The sequence below is a fragment of the Rhineura floridana genome, chromosome 20 (assembly GCF_030035675.1).
Source record: "Rhineura floridana isolate rRhiFlo1 chromosome 20, rRhiFlo1.hap2, whole genome shotgun sequence".
Taxonomy (NCBI): domain Eukaryota; kingdom Metazoa; phylum Chordata; class Lepidosauria; order Squamata; family Rhineuridae; genus Rhineura; species Rhineura floridana.
Window position 1 is genome coordinate 7876073 of NC_084499.1, and position 25741 is coordinate 7901813.

Here is a 25741-nt window from a genome sequence, read left to right on the forward strand (position 1 = left end):
TTGCCCTTAAATGGGAATCTCACCACTCCCATGTAGTGTAGGAGTCTACAGTTAAGGTCGCTACTGTTGCCAAAGCTGCTATGAAGTTTTACTCAGAATAAACCCATTGAAGTCAATGTATCTAAGTTAGTAATGTCTATAATTTTCAGTGGGTGTACTCTGAGTAGGACTAGCGCTGAATACAGCCCAGTTGATTGATTGTACTTCACAACCTCAACTCCTGAAGTGAGCTTGTCCCCAAAAGCAGACTGTTTCAGGCTGTTTTAATAGTATCCAAGACTTGTCGACATTAAAACTGCCAAGGGCTTGTTATCTGTGTCTTTATAAAATGTTATCAAGTACTCAAGGTGGTAGAAAGAAGGAGGCATCCCAGATGAAAAAATCGTCCCAAGAGACTAGAATGGAGATAATAGAATCTATGTGGGTCTTGATTTATGAGCAAGAGATGAACCATTTTACCACTGTTAAAAAGGACTGTTTTAAAATATCCTGTAGATGGTATTTACAAGGAGACAGATACATTCTGGAAATACAGTAGTAGTAATGATGATGACCTCCAGATACGATGGAGATATCTGATCATGGAAATTGGATAGATGTTTGTAAGGCAGCCCGCAATGGCATTTCATGTAGGCTGCTTCTAAACCTACTGTAGATACTGGGACTCTTAATGGCTACTTCTTTTAAGCAACAGGTGATCGCTCAGCTAACTACTGAAGGCTGGTTAGAATGAATGTGGGATATTTTCAGTGCGGCTAAGCTTCCACAACTGCTGAAGCTCAGGGAAGGAAGACAGGCTGTGAAGCCTTTGCAAAGTTGGAATGCATTTCTATGGCATTGAACTATAAAGTATAATCATATAATCACAGAATAGTAGAGTTGGAAGGAGCCTACAAGGCCATCGAGTCCAACCCTCTGCTCAAGGCAGGGATCCAAATCAAAGCATTCCCGACAGATGGCTGTCCAAGCTGCCTCTTGAATCAGTGTTGGAGAGCCCACTACCTCTCTAGGTCATTGGTTGTAGCAACTCAGATCTTCACTCTTGAGTCTTCGTATGTGTACAGGGTGAGTGCTGTTGCTTTTAGGTCCTTCTTGCGGGCTTCCTGTTAGAGTATCTGGTTGGTCCCTATGAGAACAGAACGCTGGACTAGATGGCCCTTTGGCCTGATCCAGCAGGGCTACTCTTTTGTTCTTAAGTGTCCTTGGCTTTTCCCCCTTTTTCTTAATGGTAATATTTTAGCATTCCCTTGGAATTTATGAATTGCATTTTTATACGACTGCTGGGTGTGTACAGAACTATGCATACTTTATTCTGAACTATTTATTGTTGAGATTGCCATCTTAAGAAGAGCCTTTTTGCACCAGGCCAAAGGTATATCCAATCCAGTATCCTGTTTTCCCAGTCAGATGCTTCCAGGAAGCCTGCTAGCAGGCATGAAGGCCTTCCCCATAGTTGATACTCAGAGGCATACTTCTTCATATATGGAAGCTCCATGTATCTGTCATGGCTTGTAATGGTTGATAGAGACTGCCCCCTGTCCTGTCTAATCCTCTTTTTTTAGAGACATGTTAAGACAACCACCATCGCCAGGTCTTGATGCTGCAAATTCCTGAAGTTAGTTTTACATTGTGTGAAGAAGCAATCTCTTTGGCCTTTGCTAAATCTAGTATTCATCAGCTTGTATCAAGCCAAAAGCCGTCTAATCCACCATCCTATTATCCATAGTGGTCAGAGGCCCTAGGTTGAGACAACCATCAGTGTACCATACACTCCAAACAAGCCAAGAAACAGTAAAGACTGTTGTTATCCAAACAACACCCCAGCCTGAATAGGAAGCCTTTATAGCCTTTCCTGTTGAAGATAACCAATGGTCAGCCTGCATGGACAGAGTTACTCCAATATGTGGGAACTTTGCCTAGTGAGATCCTCCAATCTGTGGCTTGCCATATGGGGCTTCTACATAGGTTCCAGCTTTGGGTCCTGGTAGCTCTTGATAGGTTGTAGCCTCATCTGCAGCATGGTGGTACATTTACAATGACTCCAGAAAAAATTAGATTCAGTTGTATGATCTTGCATTTTGTTATCTCTCTTCCTAAACTGGAGGTGAAGAGCCTTAGGTCTGGGGTTGAAAGTGACCCTCCAGACCTCTCTGGCCCTTGGAACTCTCTCCAGATCACATCCTCCTCCTATGCCATACTTGTCTTAGGCTCTACTCCATGGTGTCCTTGAGTGTTTTTGACTGGCCTGAATGCGTTCTGGAACTCTGATAATGCTTTGTGCTTATCTGGATGGGGGATAGAGATGGATGAGTGTGTATAGAAACTAGACTACTGCACAAAGGTAAAATCTACATTCATTGCTCTGCCCGTTTTTGCCTCTGCCGTTGCCCACTACTGGCATGTGGCCCTTGGAAGGTTGTCTAGAAGGGAATGTGGCCCTTGGGCTGAAAATGTTTTCCCACACCTGTCCTAAATAATTTTTGTTTAATCCTTTACCAATTTTGAGCATCAAATCTTGTAAATGTTCCATTCCCTACTCACTTAATGTAAATTGGATATTCAATTTACAAACTGCCTACGCCAGGGGATGGGATGCAGGGGCCGGGGGCACACAATCTTCCCTAGCTGAACTAGTTGGCGGTTTTTTCCTTCTCTCATTCCTCTAGAACATTGAACTCAAAGTCGAATTGGAAAGCCAGAAACGAGAACTGCAGGAGCGGGAGCGACTGCTTGTCAAGGCTTCGTAAGTATCGCCTTGCTTTTGCTGCCTTTGCTGACCCTCCTTTCTAGGTGTAATGCTGTGTCAGCAGTAGGGGGGTTTCTCCAAGGTTTCTGTCCAGAGATTAGCCTGTGCAGATGCATCCCAGTCTCCGATTAGGACTAGCATTTCTGTTTTTTTGTAACGGAAAAGTTCTTCTCTTGTAGATCCTCTTTCAAGTAAGCAACTTGGCTGTGCACTGTGTTACCACATCCTGGTCCTGCTACTTCAAGTCCTTCTCCTCAGTCACTTCATATGATCTTTCTCTCCTGCCAATGTGATATTCTCATCTTTTTTCTTCTTAAGTCAGTAATATGTTGAACAATTTGCCTGGTTGCCAGTGCAGGCTGATGGAGGAGGGATGGATTTCCCCACCTTCTCTATGTCTGGGGCCTAGTTGTCATGGAGGGGGTTACCCTCTATCTGCACTGTTGCACTTCAGACTGCAGGTGGGAGTCCACATGGCAGAATACTCCATAGAGAAACAATTCCCTGCTTGTATTAGAAAGGTGATAAAGATGAATAATCATAATAATTCTGATCTACCCAACAGTGCTCACCTGCTTTATCCTCGTGTTAAGGATCCCCCAGGTGAAGTGTGTGAATTCTTATAAACACTTCAAAGTGCTATATCAAGTAGCCCCCTTCATGAATTTATTACTTAAAGGAGGTCCACACATTGAGAGTGGCTGCAGGACCATTGGCCCCATCCCCTCCATTGTGCAGTTTCACTGTCCCCAATGTCCGCACATCACATATGGGCAATTGAACCAAGTAAGCTTATATGCGTAGTTTGCTATGGGAGCTGGAACCCTAGTTGTGGATCGAGCAGGGTTCCAGCTCCTATGGAAGACTGCACACGGCAAAGTCTCTGCAAGTAAGCTTCATTGGTTTAATGCCTAATACATGAGGGGACGTGGGTGGTGGGGAAACTGCAAGGTGCTGGAGGTGGGGTCAGTCCTATGGTTCCACTGGCTCCTTTCAGCATGTAGACGCTCCCCTCTTCACACAGTTAATGTGTGAATGCGTAGTGTGTGATTTTGTTGTAACATTTTTATTTCAACTTTTGAATCTTCTGATTTCCTGTTGTTTTTATATGCTTTTACTAGGGGGGCTTTGCCTACCAACTTGGTCCACTCGCCAACTAGGGACACACACACACACACACACACACACAAGCTCACCCCCCAGGACTCCCAAACACACATGCACACAGGGACTACCAAATGGATCACTGAAGTTTTCTCTTGTCCTCCGCTTTAGACCTTCTCCTGCAAGGAAGAGAGAGGCGGCCTGCTGAGGCAAGTGACACAGGAACAATAGGGAGTGGCCTCAGCAACCATCCTTCTTTCCTGCTGCTTCCCTCCTCTGTCTGAGGCTGAGGTGGTGGGGGCAGCAGCAGTAGAGCAGGAGAGTTGATAAGGAGCTACTCCAGGCTGTCGTGACTATTCCTTCATGACTTGCCTAGGCCGCCTTATTCTCCCACCTTGCTTGCTCACATCATGCCTGCCACGTGCCTGCCGACTTGCCCCCATGGAATGCTTCCATCATTCTGCATGACAGCATGATAGCTTACAAAAATATTACATGTATAGATAGATAGATGTTACAGCTATATTGGTTATATTGGTAAGCGGCGGTAACGCAGCCGAAGCTCTGCTCACGGCTGGAGTTCGATTCCAACGGAAGGAGGAAGTCGAATCTCCGGTAAAAGGGGTCGAGGTCCACTCAGCCTTCCATCCATCCGTGGTCGGTAAAATGAGTACCTGGCATACGCTGGGGGGTAAAGAAAGGCCGGGGACGGAACTGGCAATCCCACCCCATATATACGGTCTGCCTAGTAAACGTCGCAAGATGTCACCCTAAGAGTCGGAAACGACTCGCACTACAAGTGCGGGGATACCTTTACCTTTTTTACCACGTAGAAAATTTTGAAATGTTAAGCAGTTTATAAATGCTTTTAAATACATTTCCTCTAAGGAGTGCAGTACAGCGTACATAGTTCCCTCCCTATTTGACCCTCGCAACAATGCTGCGAGGTAGTTTGAGGTTATAACACTGTAGTAGTTCTAATTCTTATTTATTAGGTGAGTAACCTTGGATGCCAGTTTTGTTCCTCTTTAATTTCTAAAAGGATCTGTGCTTTTGCCTTTGCAGGAAAGCAGTGGAAAGCTTGGCTCAAGGTGGTGATGCCGAAATCCAGCATCTGAAGGAGGAGGCTCATAAGAAAGTCCAGCAGGTGGAAGAGAGCTTGACACACAGGATTACCCTTCTGGAGGAGGCAAGTCCATGTGTTTTCATTGAGCACGCACAGGTGTTTGTTTACAGTTTCTGACATTATGCTTTGCTGGGTACTGTGCGAAAGCTCTTGTTGTCTTTCATCATTTGCTTTTCTAAATAAGTAAAATGTGGGTAATTCAGTCTCTGTGTGTTAGGATGAAAAATTGATGCATAGTTGTCACTTCCCTGCCTTCGCGGGGGTATGTGAATGTGTGTCTGCTCTTGGCTGTTGGGTGCTGAGATAGGGATGAGGGCCAAACAGGGTATGACAAGGCCAGAGTAAGCAGAACAGGGTCTAAGGGACCAGAGGTAGGGCAGAGGTGTCATCAGGGTCCGAGTTTCACAGAAGGCAAGCAGGGTGAGGCAGTACATCAATAGATTCAGTGCTATCAGTTGTGGAGTGAATTGGCACAATAGATTTTTATCACATTAAATTTGCTTACCTATGCCAGGAAGTTTGCGTTATAAACTACTGCTTATTTGAATTATTAAGGTACCACTATTAAGGTAATTATTGCCCTTTGTGCTTTTCGGCATTAAATTTCCTTCTGATCTCACTATTTACAGTGTTCTCCCTCCCAATGTATATACGTACCTGCAACTCAGGATAAGACCTCATGCATATCATCAAGTAGATTTTGGCCCACAAAACCACATGCTGTAGTAAATGTGACAATATTTCTATATACATGGTGGATACCACCCCCTCCACCATGAATGATGATCCTTGCTTGGCTAATCGGCCCAGGAGGGGTGATGTTGCTTGGAAAAGCAGGTCAAACATTCCTGGGCCATGACAAGTTGGTTCATCATATGTCTCTTACTTTCTGAATGCAGGATCTTAAGACGGCACAGGAAGAAGTTGAGAAAGCGTTTGCAATGACGGAGCATGAGAGGGTTCTAAGACTCACAGCTGAACAACAACTTTCTTTGATTACAAATATGCAGCCAAAGGATCTGGATGTAATGACAGTCCTAGAAGAAAAAGACAGGTTAGGCTGTTATTGTTGATGAATACTACATCTTGTCAAATTGGTTTTATTTTCCAGGTTGTTCTAGTCTACGGCTTGATTCCCAAATGGCAATGGGAAACCAGCCAGGATCTGAAAGTATGGTTTCACCCTGGTTCGTTTTCACTAACAAACCACAGTTCCCTGATTTCAGACGTCACGAAGAACTGTGGTTAGATTAAAATCTAAAGCAGATGGTTCGGGTCACCTCCTTGTGGGTGCACAAGAGGAGATGGGGTTGCTGTGGCTCTTTCGCATAGCAGGAAACCATGGTTCTCTCATGGATGACGGAGGTCTCCAAGCGGTTAGTGTAGCCCCCCCTACAGCTCAGAGACGGGAATGTTTCAATACTTTTGCTCCTCCTCTCTTGTCGAGGCTCAGTTTGTTTCCTGTCTCAGCTTGGAGTACATCCTGTCGGAGATCTCTCTCCTTACTAAGTTTTCTTGCTGCTTCCTTCTTCTGTTGGTTTATCTGTGTTTGTTCTTCTTTCTCCTCTCCGTTTTCGTCTTTGTCTTGTTTCTCCTAAAAAAAAATAAATCACGTTAAAACAACAGCAACACCCTTTCCTTCCTTTCTTTTCCTCCCGCAAATTGACAATGGAAAAGGCTAAAGGGGCAGCCTTCAAAGTATAATATCCACATTATGCAACTAATTTATAATTTGCATAATATGCAAATCAGCCCGCCCGGATTTGTGGAATTGGAATATGGCAACCCTACCTCTAGGGGACCTCAGTGTAGTGAAGGCATATGGATTGCCTCATAAGCTTCAGCTCAAAGTCCAGTTCTCCCAGGACCTGAACAGCAGCAGGCCATTTCTACAGGCAACAGTAGAGTAACCTGGTGGCTCTGTTGGAAGTGGGGCAAGAGCAACTCCTGTTTAGTTATTTTGTTTATGTTCCAGCAGGGAGATAGTTAGGGTCCTCTAGCTGGCTAGGCTTGACTACCTTTACCTGTGATGTTCTGACTGACTTCCGTCTGGAGACTGATACATCTTAGGGAAACTTATCTGCCCCTCCTCCTTCCTCCCTTTCCTTCTTCTGTTCTTCGACTGTTCAAGAGAGAGGAGACATCTTTGTCTTTGCTCTCTCTCCTGAGCCATGAGGGGAATACGCCTCCAACTTAGTTAGAACTAGGTATGCCTTTCCTATCTACTATGCATTTCTATAAATAAAGTAGCTTATCTTAATTTACTAAGTCTTAAGTCTCAGTGATTCTAATGCATGGTAAAAGCCTGCCACTTAGGTAAACGCACACACTGGCACACACTCATCTCAGACCGTTGACAATCTCTGCTCATTTATACCAATTTACATAACAGGCTCCTCTAAGGGACCTCAGTGTAGTGAGGACATATGAATTGCCTCATGAGCTTAAGTTCAAAGCTCCAGTCTGTTCCTCTGAACAATTGCAGCCCTTCATAACTCTCTGTGTAATTTTTGCGGTCCTTCATAACTGTCTGTGTGAATCTTTGGATGTATCCAGTGACTTCCTTACAGAGGAGGATCTTCCTGTCATCCTGGTGGGAAAACCGAGCAAGATAAGTAAATTAAGCTGAATACAGTAGGGCCGCACTCATATGGTGGGTTGGTTCCAGGCCCCCTCCGAAAAAGCGAAAATAGCTGAAAAGTGGAACATAGCCCATCCAGAAAGAGAGCGAGCGAAGCCTGCTGCTGCGCTGGTGCGATCAGCTGGAGCGTGGGGAACTTCAGAGGCCAAGTGCTGTCAGCCGGAGCACGGCGGCTGGAGCTCCCCATGTGCCAGCTGATCGCGCCAGCACAGCAGCAGGCTTCAATCAGCTGGAGCGTGGGGAGCTCCAGCCGCCACGCTCCAGCTAACAGTGCTTGGCCCCTGAAGCTCCCTGCACTACAGCTGATTGCGTGCTACAGCTATTTGCGCTGCCACTCCCGGAGGAGGAAAAGAAGGGGGCGGAAGATGAGCCTCGCGCCGTATTAACGGAACATTGACAAGTGGGGCGCTGAAAAGCAGGCCCCTACTGTATAGCTTGTCAATTACATGAGGTTTTCTTCCCTATCTATTTCTAGTGCGTCAAGGCAAAGCCCCAGTTTGCTTCTCTGAATAGTTGCGACGCTTCATAACTGTATGAGTAAATATTTGGATTTCTATAGGGGCTGCCTTGGAAGTTCTAAGGGTCCCCTTGTTATCCTCCTGGGTAAACGTAATTTAGCAAGGTAACGTAAATTAAGCTGACTGCCCAGTTAAGTCTTTCCCTTTACCAGCAGGCTCCTGGGTGACTTAAGAGAGTTTAATGTTCCATTTAGCCTTTGGTGAGGCTTACTTAGCTGTTTCACTTTGTGTAACTACACTCAAGGTTACTCACATTGGCATATATGTGCTGAGGTGCAGTTCCCCTGAAAGGTGGTGGTTGTTCAGTCAACTCCTGACTTTCATCTGCAGGTCCCTGGGTGACCTCTAACAGTTTAAGATGCCGTATTCAATTTATCAAAACAATTTAGCCTTTGGTAAGACTTACTTCAACTTGTGTAGCCTGACTCAAGGTTAAACACATGCGCATCTTTGCAGTTACGCATTTCAGTGGTTAAAGAAAGGAAATTAATCTTTTTTTATTTTACTCTTTTTGTTTTGACAGGTAGTCCTCTGGACTGGTTACTGCACAGGTACTTAGTCAGAATATGTCCCTAGACATTTACTTCCTGTGGCTGACTCTCCAGCAGCCCCATATGTCCAGGGGAGGCTCGCACGCAGAACTTGAATACAGCAGTCTGCTCCCACAGTTTCGGATGGCTAGGTGTTCAAAGCATTTGTCCCTGTTTATGCAGTCAGAGCATGTTCATTGTGTCTGGTGACCACTGCTGGCCTTGTCTTCCATGCATTTGCCTATCTTCTTGGACCCAGCCAAGCTGCTGGCTACCTCCCTGCATTACTACAGGGTAGCCATAAGACAATAGTAAGGCTACTCAAGCTGCTGGCTATCTCTCTGTGTAACTACAAGGTAGCCTTAAGACAATGGTAAAGGTTATGAAGCAACCCATGGATTCCATGGAGCAAAATTCTTTTTTTCCTGCCGGAAACTCCTTAAGGAATTCTGATTGGTTTCTGGGGGCAATAGTCTCTGAGATGTTTCTTTCATTTTGAAATTCATCCGGTAATTTATTGTTATTATTATTATCTAAAATTTATTAGACGCCTATCTGGCAGGTAAAATCCTGTCACTCTAGGCGACGTACAATAAAAATATAATACAAATACATGTCAAAACACGAAATACAAAACAGTCAATTAAATCCAATTCAAATCACAGAACACAAAAGACCAATCCACACCTTTAACTGCACAGCTCTGTCTGATAAAGATGACATCTTTACCATTTCCAGCGTGGCCTAAGTGGTCCTCCTGTAGACTAACGGTCGAAAAGCGATTGGTGTTGCCAGCTGCTAGGTTAGTAACACCCTCACTGCTAATACCAACTCCTGAACCTCCTTGACTGCCATTGGTTCCCTCTTCAAATAGGGATTTGAATTCTATCAGGTGGCTGTCTGAGGTAGTGCTAGTTGGATACCTTGGCCTATTGGCCATGTTTGCTGGAAACAATGTGGAGTTGACTCCATCATGGCATCCCCGGTATATCTAGCCGTGCTGTTTTCATGGTCCTTTTTCCTCAGTTCATTCCATTCCAATCCAGCTCATCCTGTGGAGAAGGCTGGGCATTCATTAGTTGTGTGAGGGGCTCTTTAGGTTTACCTCGGTCATACCCAAGTCATTTGCTGGCCTGAGTCTCCATATGTTTCTCTGGCATAAGAGTTATTGGGGCCTCGTTTCCTTACGTTTCTTTCCACAACACAGGAAAGTGGGAGATGTGCAGCTAAAAGACCTCAGTCAACGCAGGTCAGATCTGGCCCTCAAATGTTCTCACAATGCTAACCCCCTTTGAACCTTGGGGTCAGTCCCTCTCAGAATTCTTTCCTTCAAAACAGTTTTTCTAGTGGCTATTAGGACAGTGCGTAGGGTGTCTGAGCTCCAGGTTCTATCTGTCAAAAAGCACCGATGTATTTTCCATAAAGACAGCGTGGTGCTATGTACTAACCCATCCTTTGTCCCCAAAGTAAACACAGGAAATAATTCTACCTTCTTTCTGTCCTAACCCTTCCCACCCCAAAGAGAAGGCATGGCACTCATTAGACGCTAGACGAGCACTGAAGATGTATATTAATGGAACCAAACCGTTTAGGTGATCTGAGTTCCTATTCGTGTCCTTCCATCCCGCCGCTATGGGAAAAAAGATCAAGTTCAACCCTAGCTCGGTAGATTAGAGCTTGCATTTCCTTGGCATAGGCCCTATACTTGCCTTCATCACTGCACATTACAGCACACGCCACTAGGTCTGCCGTACGTCAGCGGTTTTTCGTTGAATGATCTGATAGTAGATATCTGTAGAGCAGCCACTTGGTCCACTCCCAGTACCTTCACGAGACACTGTAAAATTGATCTATATGCCTCACTGGAGGCGTCATTTGGCCACAGGTTCTGCAACAAGTCTTCTCCTCCTCTGCGTCTACCATTGTCCCATCCTAGGTCTGCAGCTTTAGTACGTCCTGCTTGGGGACCTCTGTCATCTATGAGAGAAGGAACAGTGTTCTTACCGTAAATGGTATTTCTTCATGTATGACAAGAGGTCCCCAAGGCCCACCCTATAAGTATCTTGTGTCGTCGTAAATTCTGGTGGCTGGGACTGAGTCAGTGGGTGCCATGATTCTTTTTCTGCTATAACTGCTTGTTGATGGTCAGGTGACCTTGTTTCTAACAATCTGTTCTATGGTTCAGTGTTCTTGGTCTTGTACCATGATTTTGAGTTTCTGTTAAGGCTGATCTCTACAGCTTTTCCAATAAATGAACTGAGCCTTCACAAGAGGGGAGGAGCAAAAGTATTGATTGAAGCGTTTCTATCTCTGAGCTGTAGGGGGAGGTACACAACCTGCTTGGAGACCTGTTGTCATCCATGAAGAAATACAATTTATGGTAAGAACACTGTTCCTTTTCCATTGAAAATGGAAATGGACTGCCTTCAAGTCAATCCCGACTTATGGCGACCCTATGAATAGGGTTTTCATGGTAAGCGGTATTCAGAGGGGGGTTACCATTGTCTCCTTCTGAGGCTGAGAGGCAGTGACTGGCCCAAAGCTATGTGGGGAATCGAACCCTGGTCTCCCAGGTCATAGTCCAACATTTTAACCACTACGTCATTACATCTAGGACTTGGTTAATATACCTAACCACTGATTTTGTCAATTTTTGCATCATTTAAAGCACAAATAGTTATGCTAAGGAAGCCAGCTGGCCACTGCTGGAGCAATTTCTCTTATTGCACTTGTTTATAATCAGGTGTAGCCCTTTCCTTATAAAATCTGCTATTGGTAAAGGTAGCTCCAATGCAGGGGTGGGGAACGTCAGGCCTGGGGGCTGAATGTGGCCCTCAGAACTTTCCTAGACCACACCCCTCACTTGGAACTCCTCATATTCCAAGTGTTTTTGCCTGGCTGGAATGCGTTCTTGAACTCTGATCATGCTGCTTGCTTATCTGATGGAGGATAGAGAGGGGTGTGTGACTGTATGTATAAACTAGCCTATTGTACAAAGGTAAACATTTAAATTAATTGCTTTGCCCACTTTTGCCTCTGGCCCTACCAGCCATTGACATGTGGCCCCTGAAAGGTTGTTCAGAAGGAAATGCAGTCCTTGGGTGACAAAGGTTCCCCACCATTGCTTTAACTCCACTTGCAGAATTTTGGGGAGCACAATCAAGGGAGCCAACCTGGCATTGCTTATGTGTCCAGTCTGCTTTTAATTTTAATTTGTTTGTTTCACTGTTTTGTTTGTTTCATTTGTTTTGTTTCATTTTCTTTTTGCGGGGACAGGGGTTGTGATAAAACAAGAGGGGCCATTCAGTGCCTAGATGTATCTGTCAGGTCTTCTGTTGCTCCCTTCCACTATGCCTATGTCACAATAATTTTGTTTTTTGTACTTTTAGATGTATAGAGCAACTGAACCTGTCTCTAAAAAATAAAGAAGCTCTAATCCAGAGTTTGGAAGAGGCTGAGTCACAGAAAAGATCTTTGGAGGAGAGTTTGTCAGGAGAGAAAATCCAAGATCACACCATTGCCTTGGTGTGTGAAACAGAGAAGGAGCTGGAGGTGAGTGTCCTGTTGGAAGAGCAGGCCTGTCCTTGAACTTGTGGGATGCCCTCCCTAGAGAAGATCCTGTTTGGCACCTAGGTTGCTCTCCTGTTGGCTAAGGCATGGCTAGTCATGTAAGCTGGATTGACACAGAGCTGTTCTTTCATTATTTATTCTGCAATGGCCAGTTGCTGTTCCTGGTTATTTTTTTTAATTTTCATCTTCAGATTTCTGTCCCACCTTTCCTTTAAGGAGCTCAGGTTTTCATATACGCTTCTTCTTCCCTTCCTGTTTTATCCTCGCAACAACCCTGTGGGGTAGGTTAGGCTAAGAAAGTGACTGGTCCCAAATTGCCCACTGAGCTTCATGGCTGAGTGGGGATTTGAATGTTGGTCTCAGCACTAACCACTACACCATACAAGAGATCGCTGGGGATTAAACCTGGGACCTCCTGCATAGAAAGTGTGGGCTTGGCTGCCTAGCTGTGAGGCCCAGTGTTTCTCAACCTCTCCTTATTTGGGTGTTATCTGTCCAGGCTTCTAGCAATAAATATATATATCAGTAATTCTTTGCCAAAGACTGGAAGAAGGGATCACACTGGCACCATCTTTCAGAAACTGCTGATGATGATATTTGTATCCTACCTTTCCTTTAAGGAGCCCTCTTCCACCTTTGGCCCTCCAGATGTTGCTGAACTACAACTCCTATGAGCCCCACCAAGCATGGCTAGTGGCCAGGGATGATGGGAGTTGTAGTTCAGCAACATCTGGAGGGCCAAAGGTTCCCCCACACCTGGCTTAGGGGCCCTAGCCTCAGTCTTTGCATGTGGGCACAAAATTTTCGAAATGGATAGCGTGTAAACCTGCAAGGAATGGTGGTTGGGGAAATGGAGGACTGTTTATCCCCTTCTTCCTCTTGTCATGAATTGATCTTTGCTGGGTTCACTCCATGGGCGGAACAGGGTGGCACTTTTTATTGGGTTAATTTTTCTGCAAACGGAGGGTGTCTATCCATCTGCTCTTAACTTCACCCAACCATTTAGGGCTCTCTGATGTCTACATGTAGACATGCTGCTTAACAAATATAGGGAGTTAAAAAGGGAGGGCATAACTAGAATTGCGTGCACAGACCAGATTTTCAGATATGTATAATTGAGATTTATATGTTAGAGTTCTAGTCCTCTTGACTTCACCCACTTTTTCTTATTGGAAATAAAATAAGCTGCTATGTGTCCATCTATCTAACTAATGATTGACACTAGAGTGAAAACAAGTCTGTTTTATTCTTTTAGGCTCTCAGAACAGAATTCAGCAATGAGAAACGTGACTTTGAAAAAAGGATTGAGGTACATCTTGAATCCCTCCCCCCTCAATTTCCCTTCTATTTGCTGTGTATCAGCAGGGGCATTCAAAGTTTCCACTTAGAATTTCTGGGATAAGATGTGATGGAAGAACATCCTTTGCAAGAGTCTTTTTATTGTGTTGTGAGTAGGAGCTGAAGCTCAACTTGTTTCCAAACAGTTTTAAGCCAAGGAGAGAGCTTCCAGTATTAAAACATTTTGCAACAAATGCAACATGTGCTGTTAAGGACCGACAGTCAGTTTGTCCTTGCTTTGCTAGGATCTACTTCTGACTTTCTCTCCCCATCCTGAATCTTGGATTTTGATTTCTTCCTTCTCCACCAAGGGTAGGGAACCGTTTTGGCTCCAGGAGCCAGATCTTTATCTAGCCCCACTCCACGGGCTAACTTTGCCAGGTGGGCAGGGCAACCCACCTATCAATCACACGACATCTCCCCACACTTTGGTTTTCCATCCCCAATGTTGGAGGTGGAAAGGGGAAGCACAGAGCAGCTTTAAAGAACAGCTGTAGAAGGGAGAGCAAGGCATGCTCCTACTACCCATGGGCAGTTGGCAGTGTACCTTGCTCCAGCAAAGACCGAGTAGGAGCCCACTTTAAGCTCCCAATTATTCTTTGAAGCCCCGCCATGTCATGTCAGATGCAGGGTGTGTGGCTTCCCCAAAACAGCCTTGCGGGCCACGTAGGGAGGCCTGGTTGGCCAGGTTTGGCCGATGGGCCAGAGGTTTCCCACCCTTGTACTCCACTTTTGGACTGTGAATGATACCTCCCCCCCAAAAAAAGAACCCTCTGGTGACTAGTTTCTGTTTTGTTTGATTCTAAGTCTGTGCCTATAAGCAAGGCCATTAGCAAGGGAAAATCAGCCTTGCCCAGCTGGATATAAATGCTTGTTTGAAACTTGCCATTTCCCACCCTTTAATAACTCCCCTTCCTTTGGGTGTCTGTTGTTGTTGTTTTGTTTTTCATTGATGCAAGCAGCTTTGGGAGACAATATTTGTCTGAAAAACTGGATAAAAATATAATGCTTCCATATGCCCACTAAAATGTATACTAGGTAGGGAAATCCACGGCAGTCTTTTTTCAGAGTTATTGCCTGTACTAGGCCGTTCTGAAGACTCATTTTTAGATGCTCTTTATCTTGAGGAAGGGTTATAGCTCAGTGGCAGAGCATCTCTTTGCATACAGAAGGTCCATCCCCAGCATCTCCAGGTAGGGCTGGGAGTAGCTCTAGGAGAAAGAGCAAGGTGGGCTTCTGCCTGAAACTCTGGAGAGCCGCTGCCTGTCAGTGTAGACAATACTGAGCAAGATGGACTAATGGTTTGACTCGGTATAAGGCAGTTTCCTATGATATAGAACAAGGATGGAGAACCTGTGGCCATCCAGATGTTTAATAGACCCCCCCCCAACTCCCATCAGCCCCAGCCAGCATGTCTGATAGTCAGGAATGATGGGAGTTGTAGCCCAGCAACATTTGGAGAGTGGATATTTTTGTCAACGTATCTCTCCACAACCTTGCTTCCTGAAATGTCATCAGTCTTCTGTCTCTGTCACCAGCAAAAGCAAGCAGCAGTAAATGTGCCACCATGCTCTACTTGTGTGCATTCTCCCCCATGTTTGAAAAGCAGTGGTTGGAATAGCCTCAGCAGCATCAGCAACATGTAATGCAGGTATGGGGAACTTAGTATGGCCAATGGCCAGGGATAATGGGGGTTGTAGTTCAGCAACATCTGGATGGCCAAAGATTCTCCACATCTGATATAAGCCCTGGGGAGTAGACATTTTCTGTCCTTTTTCTTTTTCTGAGCCTTCTGCCTTTATGATCTTACTTATTTATACATTATCAGTGACCATTATAGAATAGTAGAGTTGGAAGGGAAGTATAAGGTCATCAAGTCCAGCCCCCTGCTCAATGCAGGAATCCAAGTTAAAGCATACTTGACAGGTGGCTGTCCAGCTGTCTTTTGAATGCCTCCCGTGTTGGGAGAGCCCGTCACCTCCCTTTGTCATTGGTTCCATTGTTGTATTGATCTAACCCTTAGGAAGTTTTTCCTGTTGTTCAGTCGAAATCTGGCTTCCTGTAACTTGAGCCCGTTATTCCGTGTCCTGCACTCTGGGATGGTTGAGAAGAGATCCTGGCCCTCAACCTTTCAAGCACTTGAAGAGTGCTATCGTATCTCCCCTCAGTTTTTTCTTCTCAAGGCTAAACATGCCCAATTCTTTCAGTCTCTTTCCATAGGGCTTTGTTTCCAGTCCCCTGATCATCCTTGTTGCCTTTCTCTGAACCTGGTCCAGTGTGTCTGCACCCTTCTCAAAGTGCAATGTACAGAACTGGACGCAGTACTCAAGATGAGGCCTAACCAGTGCTGAATAGAGGGGAACTAATACTTCAAGCAATTTGGAAACTATTCTTCTGTTAGTGCAGCCTGATAGAGCCTTTGCCATTTTTGCAGCCACATCACACTGTTGGCTCATATTCAGCTTGTGATCAACGGCAATTCCAAGATTCTTCTCACATGCCGTATTGCTGAGCCAAGGATTCCCCATCTTACAACTGTGCATTTGGTTTCTTTTTTCTAAGTGTAGAACTTTGCACTTATCTCTATTAAATTTCCCCTGTTGTTTTCAGCCCAATTTGCTAGCTTGTCAAGATCGCTTTGAATTTTGTTTCTGTCTTCCAGGGTGTTAGTTATCGCTCCCAGTTTTGTATCATCTGCAAATGTGATAAGCATTCCTTGCACCTCCTCATCCAAGTCATTAATAAAAATGTTGAAGGTGTTGAATCAGCCACCTCGGAGGCCTGCAAAAGGCAGGACAGCAATAATACCCATCTATCCTATGCTATCCTATTCTATTCTGTTTCTCTCTCTCTCTCTCTCTCTCTCTCTCATATCTATCTACTCTCACAATATATACAGTAGTATACTGCTTAATCATCAAAACCTCTAAATAGCTAACATACAATATAAAGTATAAATTAAAATTACGGTTTAGAATCATACGTTAAGGAAAAGTCAAAATTACAATCAGCAGTGTTCAAAAATAAATATTCTGAAATAAAATGTACGTATTAAAATGCATGTCAGATATACATTTGAGTTGGCTTGCTTAAACAAATAAATTTTTAGCAGGCAGCAAAATCGGGACAGCAAAGGTGCCTGCTTAATATCAATATTTGTCATATAACCTTTTGAGAAAGGTCTGTGCAAGAGAGATCTGGAGAACGTCAGCTTCTGATAAACCCATAAGAAGAGTCCAGCATCCTGTTTCACGCGGTGATCAACCTTTGGGAAGCCAGCAAGCAGGGCATGAGTATACTTGAACTCTCCTGCTGCTGTTCCCCAGTGATTGGTATGCAGAGGTGTATTACAGCCATCATGATTCATAGCCGCTGATAGCCTTATTGGCCCTCCATCAAGTTCTTACCTTCTTTTCAAGCTTTCTGAATTGGTGGCCATCACTATATCCTGCAGCAGCAAAGTTCAGAGTTTAAGCACACTGTGTTCTATAGCATGGCAAATCCGTAAGAAAAAGTGTTTGAACAATGAGTCCACGTCGCTCAGTATCCTGTCTCCTGCAATGGCCATGCCATCTTTGAAAATAGAGCTTCTGTTTAGTTTTCATGGCTAATGGTCATTGTTAGAACTCTCACCTCCACTTTTAAAGCCATTGGGTGGTCATTTCCACAGCCTGGGATCTTGCCATGTGGAGAAGCGATTAGGAGAAACCTTTTCCTTGCAGGCAGAGCAATCCAAGCCCCCTTGCATGTGTTCCTCCAGCCACTTTTCTGGCTAAGCCAGCCTTCCATCACTCTGTTGGTGCAGCACTTTTTCTACCCACCAAACATGCCACAACATTGAGGGATGTAGTGGGGCATTTTGGAGGCATGGAGGAGCTGAGCTGGTCCAGAATCTGTTGGATCCTGAGCCAGAGTCATTGCCATTGTGCAATGGCATTGGGCCCAATTGCTGTGTCAGCTCCGTTCTTACTGCCGTCCCCACCTTCTACCCTCTTGGGCTCTGTAAAACCCTGTCTTGGGGCAGGGGTTTGGAGTGCAGCTTTAAAAGGTAGGAGAACAGGCAACCACCTTATGGTTATTAGAGAGCTGCGTGTGAGCTTGATAAAATACTGGGTAAGCAGCATATGTACCAGATGGGCACCTTGGCCAGGAAAACTCAGGCCTAGTTCTCATGATGGCCAACCTGTATCTGTGCTACAGCGCTCCAGAGAGGAGGTGGGTGCGCACATGGCGGAATGCTGCTCTGTAACACAGTTCCATGCTCTTGGAAAAGTAGCAGCATCAGGGAAGGTGAGGTTCTAGCTTATCTATCTCCCTTACGCATCAGTTTTCTGTATACTGAGAGTCTGGATGAAGCAACATGCAGGTGCAGAAGTCTCCCCCTGCTGTGTGAAGTGGTACAACCCAGGTAAAGGGTTACCATCTTATCTGTCAGAAGCAGGCATTGGCTAGCTGTATATATTCTGTTGTTGGAAGGTGATGCAGCAGAGCTTATGGGGTCCAGGTTGCTGTTGTCACACACAAGTCACTGTGCTACGATGTGGAAGGCTGGTGGAACAGCTGCCATGACAGTGTTTCTCCTTAGTTGCTGCTTTGTCTGTCCCCATAGAAGTATTCTTAATATGCAAAGTGTGTGTGTGTGTATGAGAGAGAGAGAGAGAGAGAGAGAAAAATAGGATAGCTGTATGCATTTATTTTTAATCTTCAGTCATTCCAGGAAGAACTTCGTGAACGGGAGATGCAGCTTTCTGTTGAAAAGAGAAATGCTTTGAAACGAGACAAAACTATCCAGGGATTAACCCTTGCTTTAAAAGCCAAGGAAAATGAGGTATACAGTTTATGTTGTTCTGATAAAAACGCATTCAAGCCACATACTCTGGAAACCAATGGAAGGAAGGGCAAGGTATATGTGCTGTGAAGTCTTGAGGGTTAAGGATACCAGGGGTGGGGAACCATTTCCAGCACAAGGGCTGCATTCGAGGGCAGGGGCCACATGATACTGGTGAGTGGGGCCAGTGGCAAAAGTAGGCGGGACAATGAAAGCAAATGTTACCTTTTTACATTGGGCTAGTTTCTACACAGACTTGTGTACCCATCTCTATCCTCCATCTCTCAAGACTGATCTTGAATGTTTAGATGTCTGGTAGTCTCCCGTCTCCCCCCTGCCAGTAATTTTTGCTTAGGCTATAGTATGGCTGGAAAACTGGGTGGGGATCCTCATATCAGAAAGGGGGCAAAGATTGGTACAAGCCCTGCCTCTGGGTGGGAGAGGCTCCTTGTTGCATGATCCTATAGAAGAAGGAATATGCCTGGGAAATTCCACTGTTCCTTTTCATGTGGTGGTGGTGGTGGGGTTGTTGTTGTCATCTCTTGGCTCTTGTGTGCCTTCTGCATGGGATTTTTCCCCTTTCTGCTTTCTTTTTAAAGAATGAAGAACTTAGCTCTGAAATTGAAGATTTAAAAACTTCATTGGCCAAGGCCAGAGAGGCCATCCATAAAGCTCAGATGCAGAAATTCAAGGTGAGACATTAAGGATTATTTTGGCTGTTCCCCCCATCCCCGCCTTGCTAATATTCCCAGGCAGAAATGTATTCATTGCTGATGGGCTTTTACGCTGGGTGTTAATGGTTCCTGGGAGCCCTGGCTGGCTCTTTGCCTAGCCCTCACTGCTAGATAATGGGTTGTCATATCTAAAATTACTCAGTGGGAACCCAGTTAGGTTCCCCTGGCAGTGAATCTTGGTAACCTCCTTAGGTAGACATCCAACCATGCCTTTGTGGATTGTTGGAATGAGGTTTTCAGGAAGATGCTGTGACCTGCATTTCAGTCTGAGGGAGCCAACCACTGTGTGGGCTGTACCCTTTGGAATGCAGATGGGGAGGAGTGGGCTCACATGACAGAATGTTGCTCCATATAAAAATAAATTCCCTGCTTGCAGAAAGCTAGCATGGTTGGGGGAAGGCTACACTAGAATTCTTGTCCCTTGACATGTATTGTTTCCTAGGCACAGTGAATTTTTCTGTATGGAGCAGCGTTCAGTCATGTGAGCCCCAACTGCGGTCTAAGGTGGTGTAGCCTCAATGCAGGTTGACCACCTTGGTGAGAAAGAGGCCTGTGTTGAGTGGCTTGCGAGTCTGACTTTCATAGTTTCCTCCATAGAGCTAAAAAGGCTGGAAGCTATATCCACACCTCCTTTTTCTTAGCCTAAGAGCTCGCAGTTCTGAAGTTAAACAGCCCATTTGCAGCTTTGTGTTGTACAGTAGGGCCCCACTCATATGGCAGGTTAGGTTCCAGACCCCCGCCGTAAACCATGGGAAACCGGATCAGCTGTAGTGCGGGGGTCTGGAATCTAACCCGCTGATCGCATCAGAGGAGAAGATCAGAACTTCCCTCCTCGGGTGCGATCAGGTCGAGCAGGAGTCTGATCGCACCAGAAGAGGAGAAGATCAGCTGTAGCATGCTACAGCTGATCTTCCCCTCCTCCGGTGCGATCAGCTGGAGTGCGGGGAGCTCCAGCCCCCCCTCCAGCTGATTGCCCTGCTGGTGCCGTATTAGCGGAACGCCAAAAAGTGGGGCGCCGAGAAGCAGGGCCCTACTGTACAGTAGAGACTTGTCTGAAAGGTAAGCTTACTTATCTTAGGTGAGCGGCTAATTATAAGCCTGCCTTCAGGAATCCTAAGGTGTTTGAGGCTTGCCTCTTCTGCAAGCTTCACTTGGGGAATATTTATGGCTTGGCTCTTCTGCAAAACATAATTTTACAGTTTTCATGTAGGAAATGCATGCTGTTGAAGAGCTGTGAAAGGCAAAAAATGAAATAAATAAAAAGGGAAGGCTGTCTTATAAATTGCATGACTTTTGCTAACCAAGGTCATTGGTTTTTGTTCTAGGGTGTCGAAGATTCTCAGACTCTGTTGATGGAAAAAGAAGGTCTCCTGGCCGACCTGCGGTCCGAAAACCTGACCAAAGATACAGAGAACCGTAAACTCCAACGGAAAATTAAGAGGACTGAACAAGAGTTGAATGATTTGCATCTTGAGAGAGAGAAGTTGGTGAAGGAACTAGAGGAAATTCAGCTACAGAAAAGCAGAAGTGACAAAACTATTAATGTTAGTATTCCATTTTTTCCCATATTTAAGTAGTAGAGTTAAAAATAGCATGCATAATTTGCAACTTCCTAAAAATGAATATGTGCGGGCGCGCGCGTGCGCGCGCGCACACACACACACACACACACACACACGCGCGCGTACATAATTGTGATTAACAAAACAGGTTTTTATTCTACCAAAATGTTTCAGCTTCTGCCTTAATCAGCTGTTAACATACAAATGCTGTTACCAAGGTGGCAGTTATAGAGCTTTGAGGATGGAATGCTCAGAGGGGCTTCATTTGCAGAAGCTAAGTGATGCTGGTACTGTCCTCCAGGTTCAGGCCACGTGGTGCCAATGTGTCCAGAGAGTATATCCAAAAGTTCTCCCTTTTGGTCAATGCTGCTGGATCTGCTGGCATCTCTGTCGCTGTTATAGAAAAGTCCAACAGGCTGTGGCCTTCAGTGTTGAAATGTTTTGCTATACCTGTAGCTTGCTTTGCTTGCTCACCCTCACCAAAATCACTTAGAGCTCACCCCAAGCCGTTTACAATCCTCCCCCTGCTTTTCCTTTGCTGCCCCCCAATATTGAGAAGGGCAAAGGAGAAGTGGAGGCGAAAGAGTCATAAAAGGCTTAGCCTTTGTGCTGCTGTTGCCACCTGGGCAATAAGGACGAAGAGTCGGTCTGGCAGGAGGAGCAGTGCAGGAAGGAGGAAGGCTGCCAGATGTGAGGGCCAGTCTGGGGATCGGTGGTGGCTGTAGCAGTGGATTACCGAGGCAGTTGGTTGCTCTTTATGGCCTCCTTCTGACACTGCTCCGTCTGCCACACTGTCCATTCTAATCAGCCAGTCATTGGCAGAAGCAATGGTTCCCAAGCCAGCAGCAGGGAGGAGGAAGGTGTCCAATAGCAGTGCCGGCCAGCCTGGGGATCTGGATCCTGGAGGGAGGGGCCCCAGGGCTGGCAGGCTGAGGAGCCAGTGGAGGGGGGGGGCGCTGCTGCAGCAGCCTGTCCTGGCTTCCCCTTGTGGCTTGCCTGGGCCACCCATCCACCACTTCTTGTCACGCTGTAGTTTGCAGCACCGCTTGTCTGTTGCCAAGCTAAGTTCAACGTGACGGCATCCTTACATTTTTATACATGATGGAAGATACATTTTTGAAAATACAAAAAGCAGATTAAAAGGCTGCCACACCTCCAGTTCGGGGAGAAAAAGTAGCCTTTACATGGGGTGAAAATCCCCCCTCACAGACCTTCCCATTTGGATTACTCTCAGAAGCAGGCATATGTGAGTGGAAATGGACCCTCACCTCTTCCCTTACTTCCCAGCTACTTTTCTTCCGGCCACATCTGCTTCCAGTATCAGAGTTGGGCTGAAGGGGGGAGGGGGAATGGAATATTATTTGAGGAATGGAATGGGGAACAGCTGCAGCACGAGGGGACTGAGGAAGACCTGTCCTGGGAGTGAGGATCTGGCATCTGGGTGCTGGCTACTAGCTCCTTTGGGTTGCTGTCTCTCGAGACAGCTGAACCCTGGTAAGTGCTGCAAGGGCTGGGACCCCCTGCCTGGCCCTTGCTCCAGAGAGAGGCTGCAGTTAATCTTGCAGCCTCTTGCATCAGTTGCTGGCTGAAAAGCCCAGCTGCCCTTGGGCGGCGGGTCTGCCGCCGGCGGGGTTGCCACCAAAGGGGGTTGCCCCTTGTGGAGCCCTGAGGGTGAGGGCTCTACCCCCTTTTCTTACTTTTTCTTGTTGTTTTTTTTAATTTGTTTTCTGTTAAACCAGTCTAGAGGAGATTGGTGGTGGGGAGGGCGTGTGGTGCATGTGTAGTTCCTGCACAGGGTGGGAGCCTGTGCAGTGAACTGAATGAGAGGAGAAAGTCACCAGATGCCTTCAGAGTGAGAGTCTGTAACTGGCAGAAGGTTGGCCCTCCCTGGGTGTGAGACAGGAGGGGGAGTAGATGTGTGAAAAAGTTTGAATGGGTATGACTGTTCCCAGTCCTCGCAGAGGCTTACTGGGATAATTGGCTCCGGCAGGCTTTGTTGGTGGGCTCGTGTTGGGTCCATATCTGGTGTTTAGGAGGAGTCTTAGTACGGAGGAACATAGGTGATGCCACCCCAATTTCAGTGATCATGGGTAGAGGGAAATATAGCCATGGGGAGGTGGTGAATTACCAGAGAAGGCGAAGGCAAGGCTATCTGCGCCTTGTTCCTTGCTGCCACTCCTCTCATGGGTGGGTTCCTTGTTGCTCATGTGCTGTGCCCATTGGCCTGTGTGTGTTGTTGTTTAATGCCAGATCGGTACACAATAAGACCACTCTCATCCATGACTTGATTGTGGATGGTGCCGATTTGGTATGTGTTACTGAGATCTGGGTGGGTGAGCTTGGAGGAGTTGATCTGACCCAGCTTTGCCCACCTGGACACTCGCTGCAGCACCAGCACAGGCTGCAGGGTCATGGGGGGAGGAGTCGCTGTGGTCTACAGAACTTCCATCTGTGTCACCAGGAAACCACTCTGTCTTGGATCTGGCTGTGAGGGTCTGCACCTGGTGTTGGGCCGAGGAGACAGTAAACTAGGGTTGCTGCTGGTGTACCGTCCACCTTGCTGCCTGGCAGCTTCTCTGACTGAGCTGGTGGAGGTCATATCGGCTGTGGCGTTGGAGGAGCCCAGAATGATAGTGCTGGGTGATTTCAATGTCCATGCTGAGGCTGCCTCTAGTGTTCTGGCTCGGGACTTCATGGCCTCCATGACGACCATGGGGATGTCTCAACTTGTTACTGGTCCGACACATAGGGCAGGGCACACCCACGACTTAGTTTTTGCTCCAGATGGAGGAAGGGGTGGTCTGGAGATAGCGGGGGTAGATGCCACCCCGTTGTCATGGTCAGATCACTTCCTTGTGAAGTTTAGACTTATGGCTCCGATCCTTCCCTGCAGGGGTGGTGGACAGATTAAGATGGTTTGCCCCCAGAGCCTAATGGAATCCACTGGATTCCTGAATGCCCTGGGGGAGTTCCCAGTAGATAGAGCAGGTGACCCTGTTGAAGCCCTTGTCACGCTGTGGAACAGCAAGGCTTGTCGGACTCTCGACACGGTTGTCCCTGAGCACCCTCTCCGGCACTGTGGAGCCCGGCTTGCACCTTGGTACACCAGTGAGCTAAGGGCAATGAAACTGGCTGGACGATGGCTAGAATGCAAGTGGCGAAAGATATGCTGTGAGGCTGATCAGGCACGAGTAAAACATCATAACCATGCCTATTGTGTGGCGGTGAGGGCGGCGAAGAAGGCCCACTTCTCTGCCTCCATCGCATCCTCAAGTAGCCGTCCGGTGGAGCTTTTCCGTATTGTCAGAGGTTTGTTGACATCAACTCCAGGAAATGGAGACTTAGACCCTTCAGAGGCCCACTGTGAATTGTTTGCAAGCCATTTTGAGTGTAAAGTCTGTAGCAGTCTTGATGCCCCATCCACATCTACTGTAGTCCCCAATGAGGTGTCCAGTGCAATGTCTTGGGAACGGTTTCAGTTGATGCGGCCTGATGACATGGACAAGGTGCTTGCGATGATGCGTCTAGCAACGTGTCCTCTCGACCCTTGCCCTTCTTGGCTTATTAAAGCTTGACAAGGGGGTCTGACCGAGTGGATCCAGGGTGTGGTCAATGCATCATTGCGAGAGGGAGTGGTTCCAGCCACCTTGAAAGAGGTGGTGATTCGACCACTCCTGAAAAAGCCCACCCTGGACCCATTGGTTTGTGACAACTACCGATCGGTTGCAGATACCCCCTTTTTAGAGACGGTGATTGAGAGGGTTGTGGTGCAGCAACTGCGAGTACTCTTGGATGAAACAGATTATCTTGACCCATCCAGTCTGGGTTCAGGCCTGGTTATGGGACTGAATCGGCCTTGGTCGCCCTGATGGATGACCTTTGTCGGGAGAAGGACAGGGGGAGCGCGACCCTGTTGTTCTTACTTGATTTCTCAGTGGCTTTTGATACCATTGACCATGGTATCCTTCTGGGCCAACTTGGTGAGATGGGTATCGAAGACACTGTTTTACGGTGGTACCGATCCTATCTCCAGGGTCGTTCTCAGAGAATAGCATTTTGTGATTGTCCTTTGGCCCCCTGGCAGTTGTGCTGTGGGGTGCCACAGGGTACCATCTTGTCCCCATGCTGTTTAACATCTATATGAAGCCCTTGGGAGCAGTCATCAGGTGATTTGGGGCAAGGTGTCAGCAGTATGCTGATGATACCCAGCTCTATTTCTCCGTAACATCTGAATTTGGAGAGGCTGTGCAAGCCCTGGACCTGTGCCTGGAGTCGGTGGTGGGCTGGATGAGGGCCAATAAATTGAGTCTGAATCCTAGCAAGATGGAGGCGCTGTGGGTTGGTGGTTCCCGAGTTCGGATAATTGATCAGTTGCCTGCTTTGGATGGGGTCATACTCCATCTGAAAGAGCAGGTCTGTAGTCTGGGGGTGCTCCTGTATCCATCTTTGTCACTAGAGGCCCAGGTGACCTCAGTGGCTAGGAGTGCCTTTTACCAGCTTCGGCTGGTGAGACAGCTGCAGCCGTTTCTGGACCAGGATAGCCTGACCACTGTTGTCCACGCACTGGTAACCTCTAGGCTGGATTACTGTAATGCGCTCTATGTGGGGCTGCCCTTGAGGTTGGTCTGGAAGCTGCAGCTAGTGCAAAATGCAGTGGCGAGACTGCTCACTAGAGCATGGTATCGCCAACATGTCACCCCACTGCTGAAAGAATTGCACTGGCTACCCATTTGCTACCAGGCCAAGTTCAAGGTTCTAGTTTTGGTGTACAAAGCCGTATACAGCTTGGGACCAGGATACCTGAAAGACCATCTTACCCCTTATATACCCAGTCGATCACTGCGCTCTGTAAGTGAGGGCCTCCTTCAGATACCATCTTATCAGGAGGTTCATTCTGCTCAATATAGGAAACGGACCTTTAGTGTGGCAGCACCTACCCTTTGGAATTCCCTCCCTTTGAATATTAGCCAGGCGCCATCTCTGCTATCTTTTCAGTGCCTTTTGAAGACTTTCCTCTTTTAACAAGCCTTTTAAGTTGAGACCT

At 46.6% G+C, this 25741-nt stretch overlaps 1 protein-coding gene across 5 annotated transcripts in view; it reads left to right on the forward strand.

Annotated features, from left to right (window-relative positions):
• Positions 1-25741, forward strand: part of CDK5RAP2 (CDK5 regulatory subunit associated protein 2) — a 228720-nt gene that overhangs the window by 15393 nt on the left and 187586 nt on the right. For all 5 annotated transcript variants that reach the window (XR_009759736.1, XM_061603690.1, XM_061603693.1 and 2 more), the window contains 8 exons: positions 2667-2743; positions 4916-5039; positions 5876-6030; positions 12055-12217; positions 13491-13544; positions 18282-18401; positions 19001-19093; positions 20461-20679. Coding sequence is in view for 4 of the 5 variants with exons in the window: in XM_061603690.1 (XP_061459674.1) it covers positions 2667-2743; positions 4916-5039; positions 5876-6030; positions 12055-12217; positions 13491-13544; positions 18282-18401; positions 19001-19093; positions 20461-20679 (1005 nt within the window). In the remaining variant the exon portion in view is untranslated. The remainder of the gene's footprint in view (positions 1-2666; positions 2744-4915; positions 5040-5875; positions 6031-12054; positions 12218-13490; positions 13545-18281; positions 18402-19000; positions 19094-20460; positions 20680-25741) is intronic.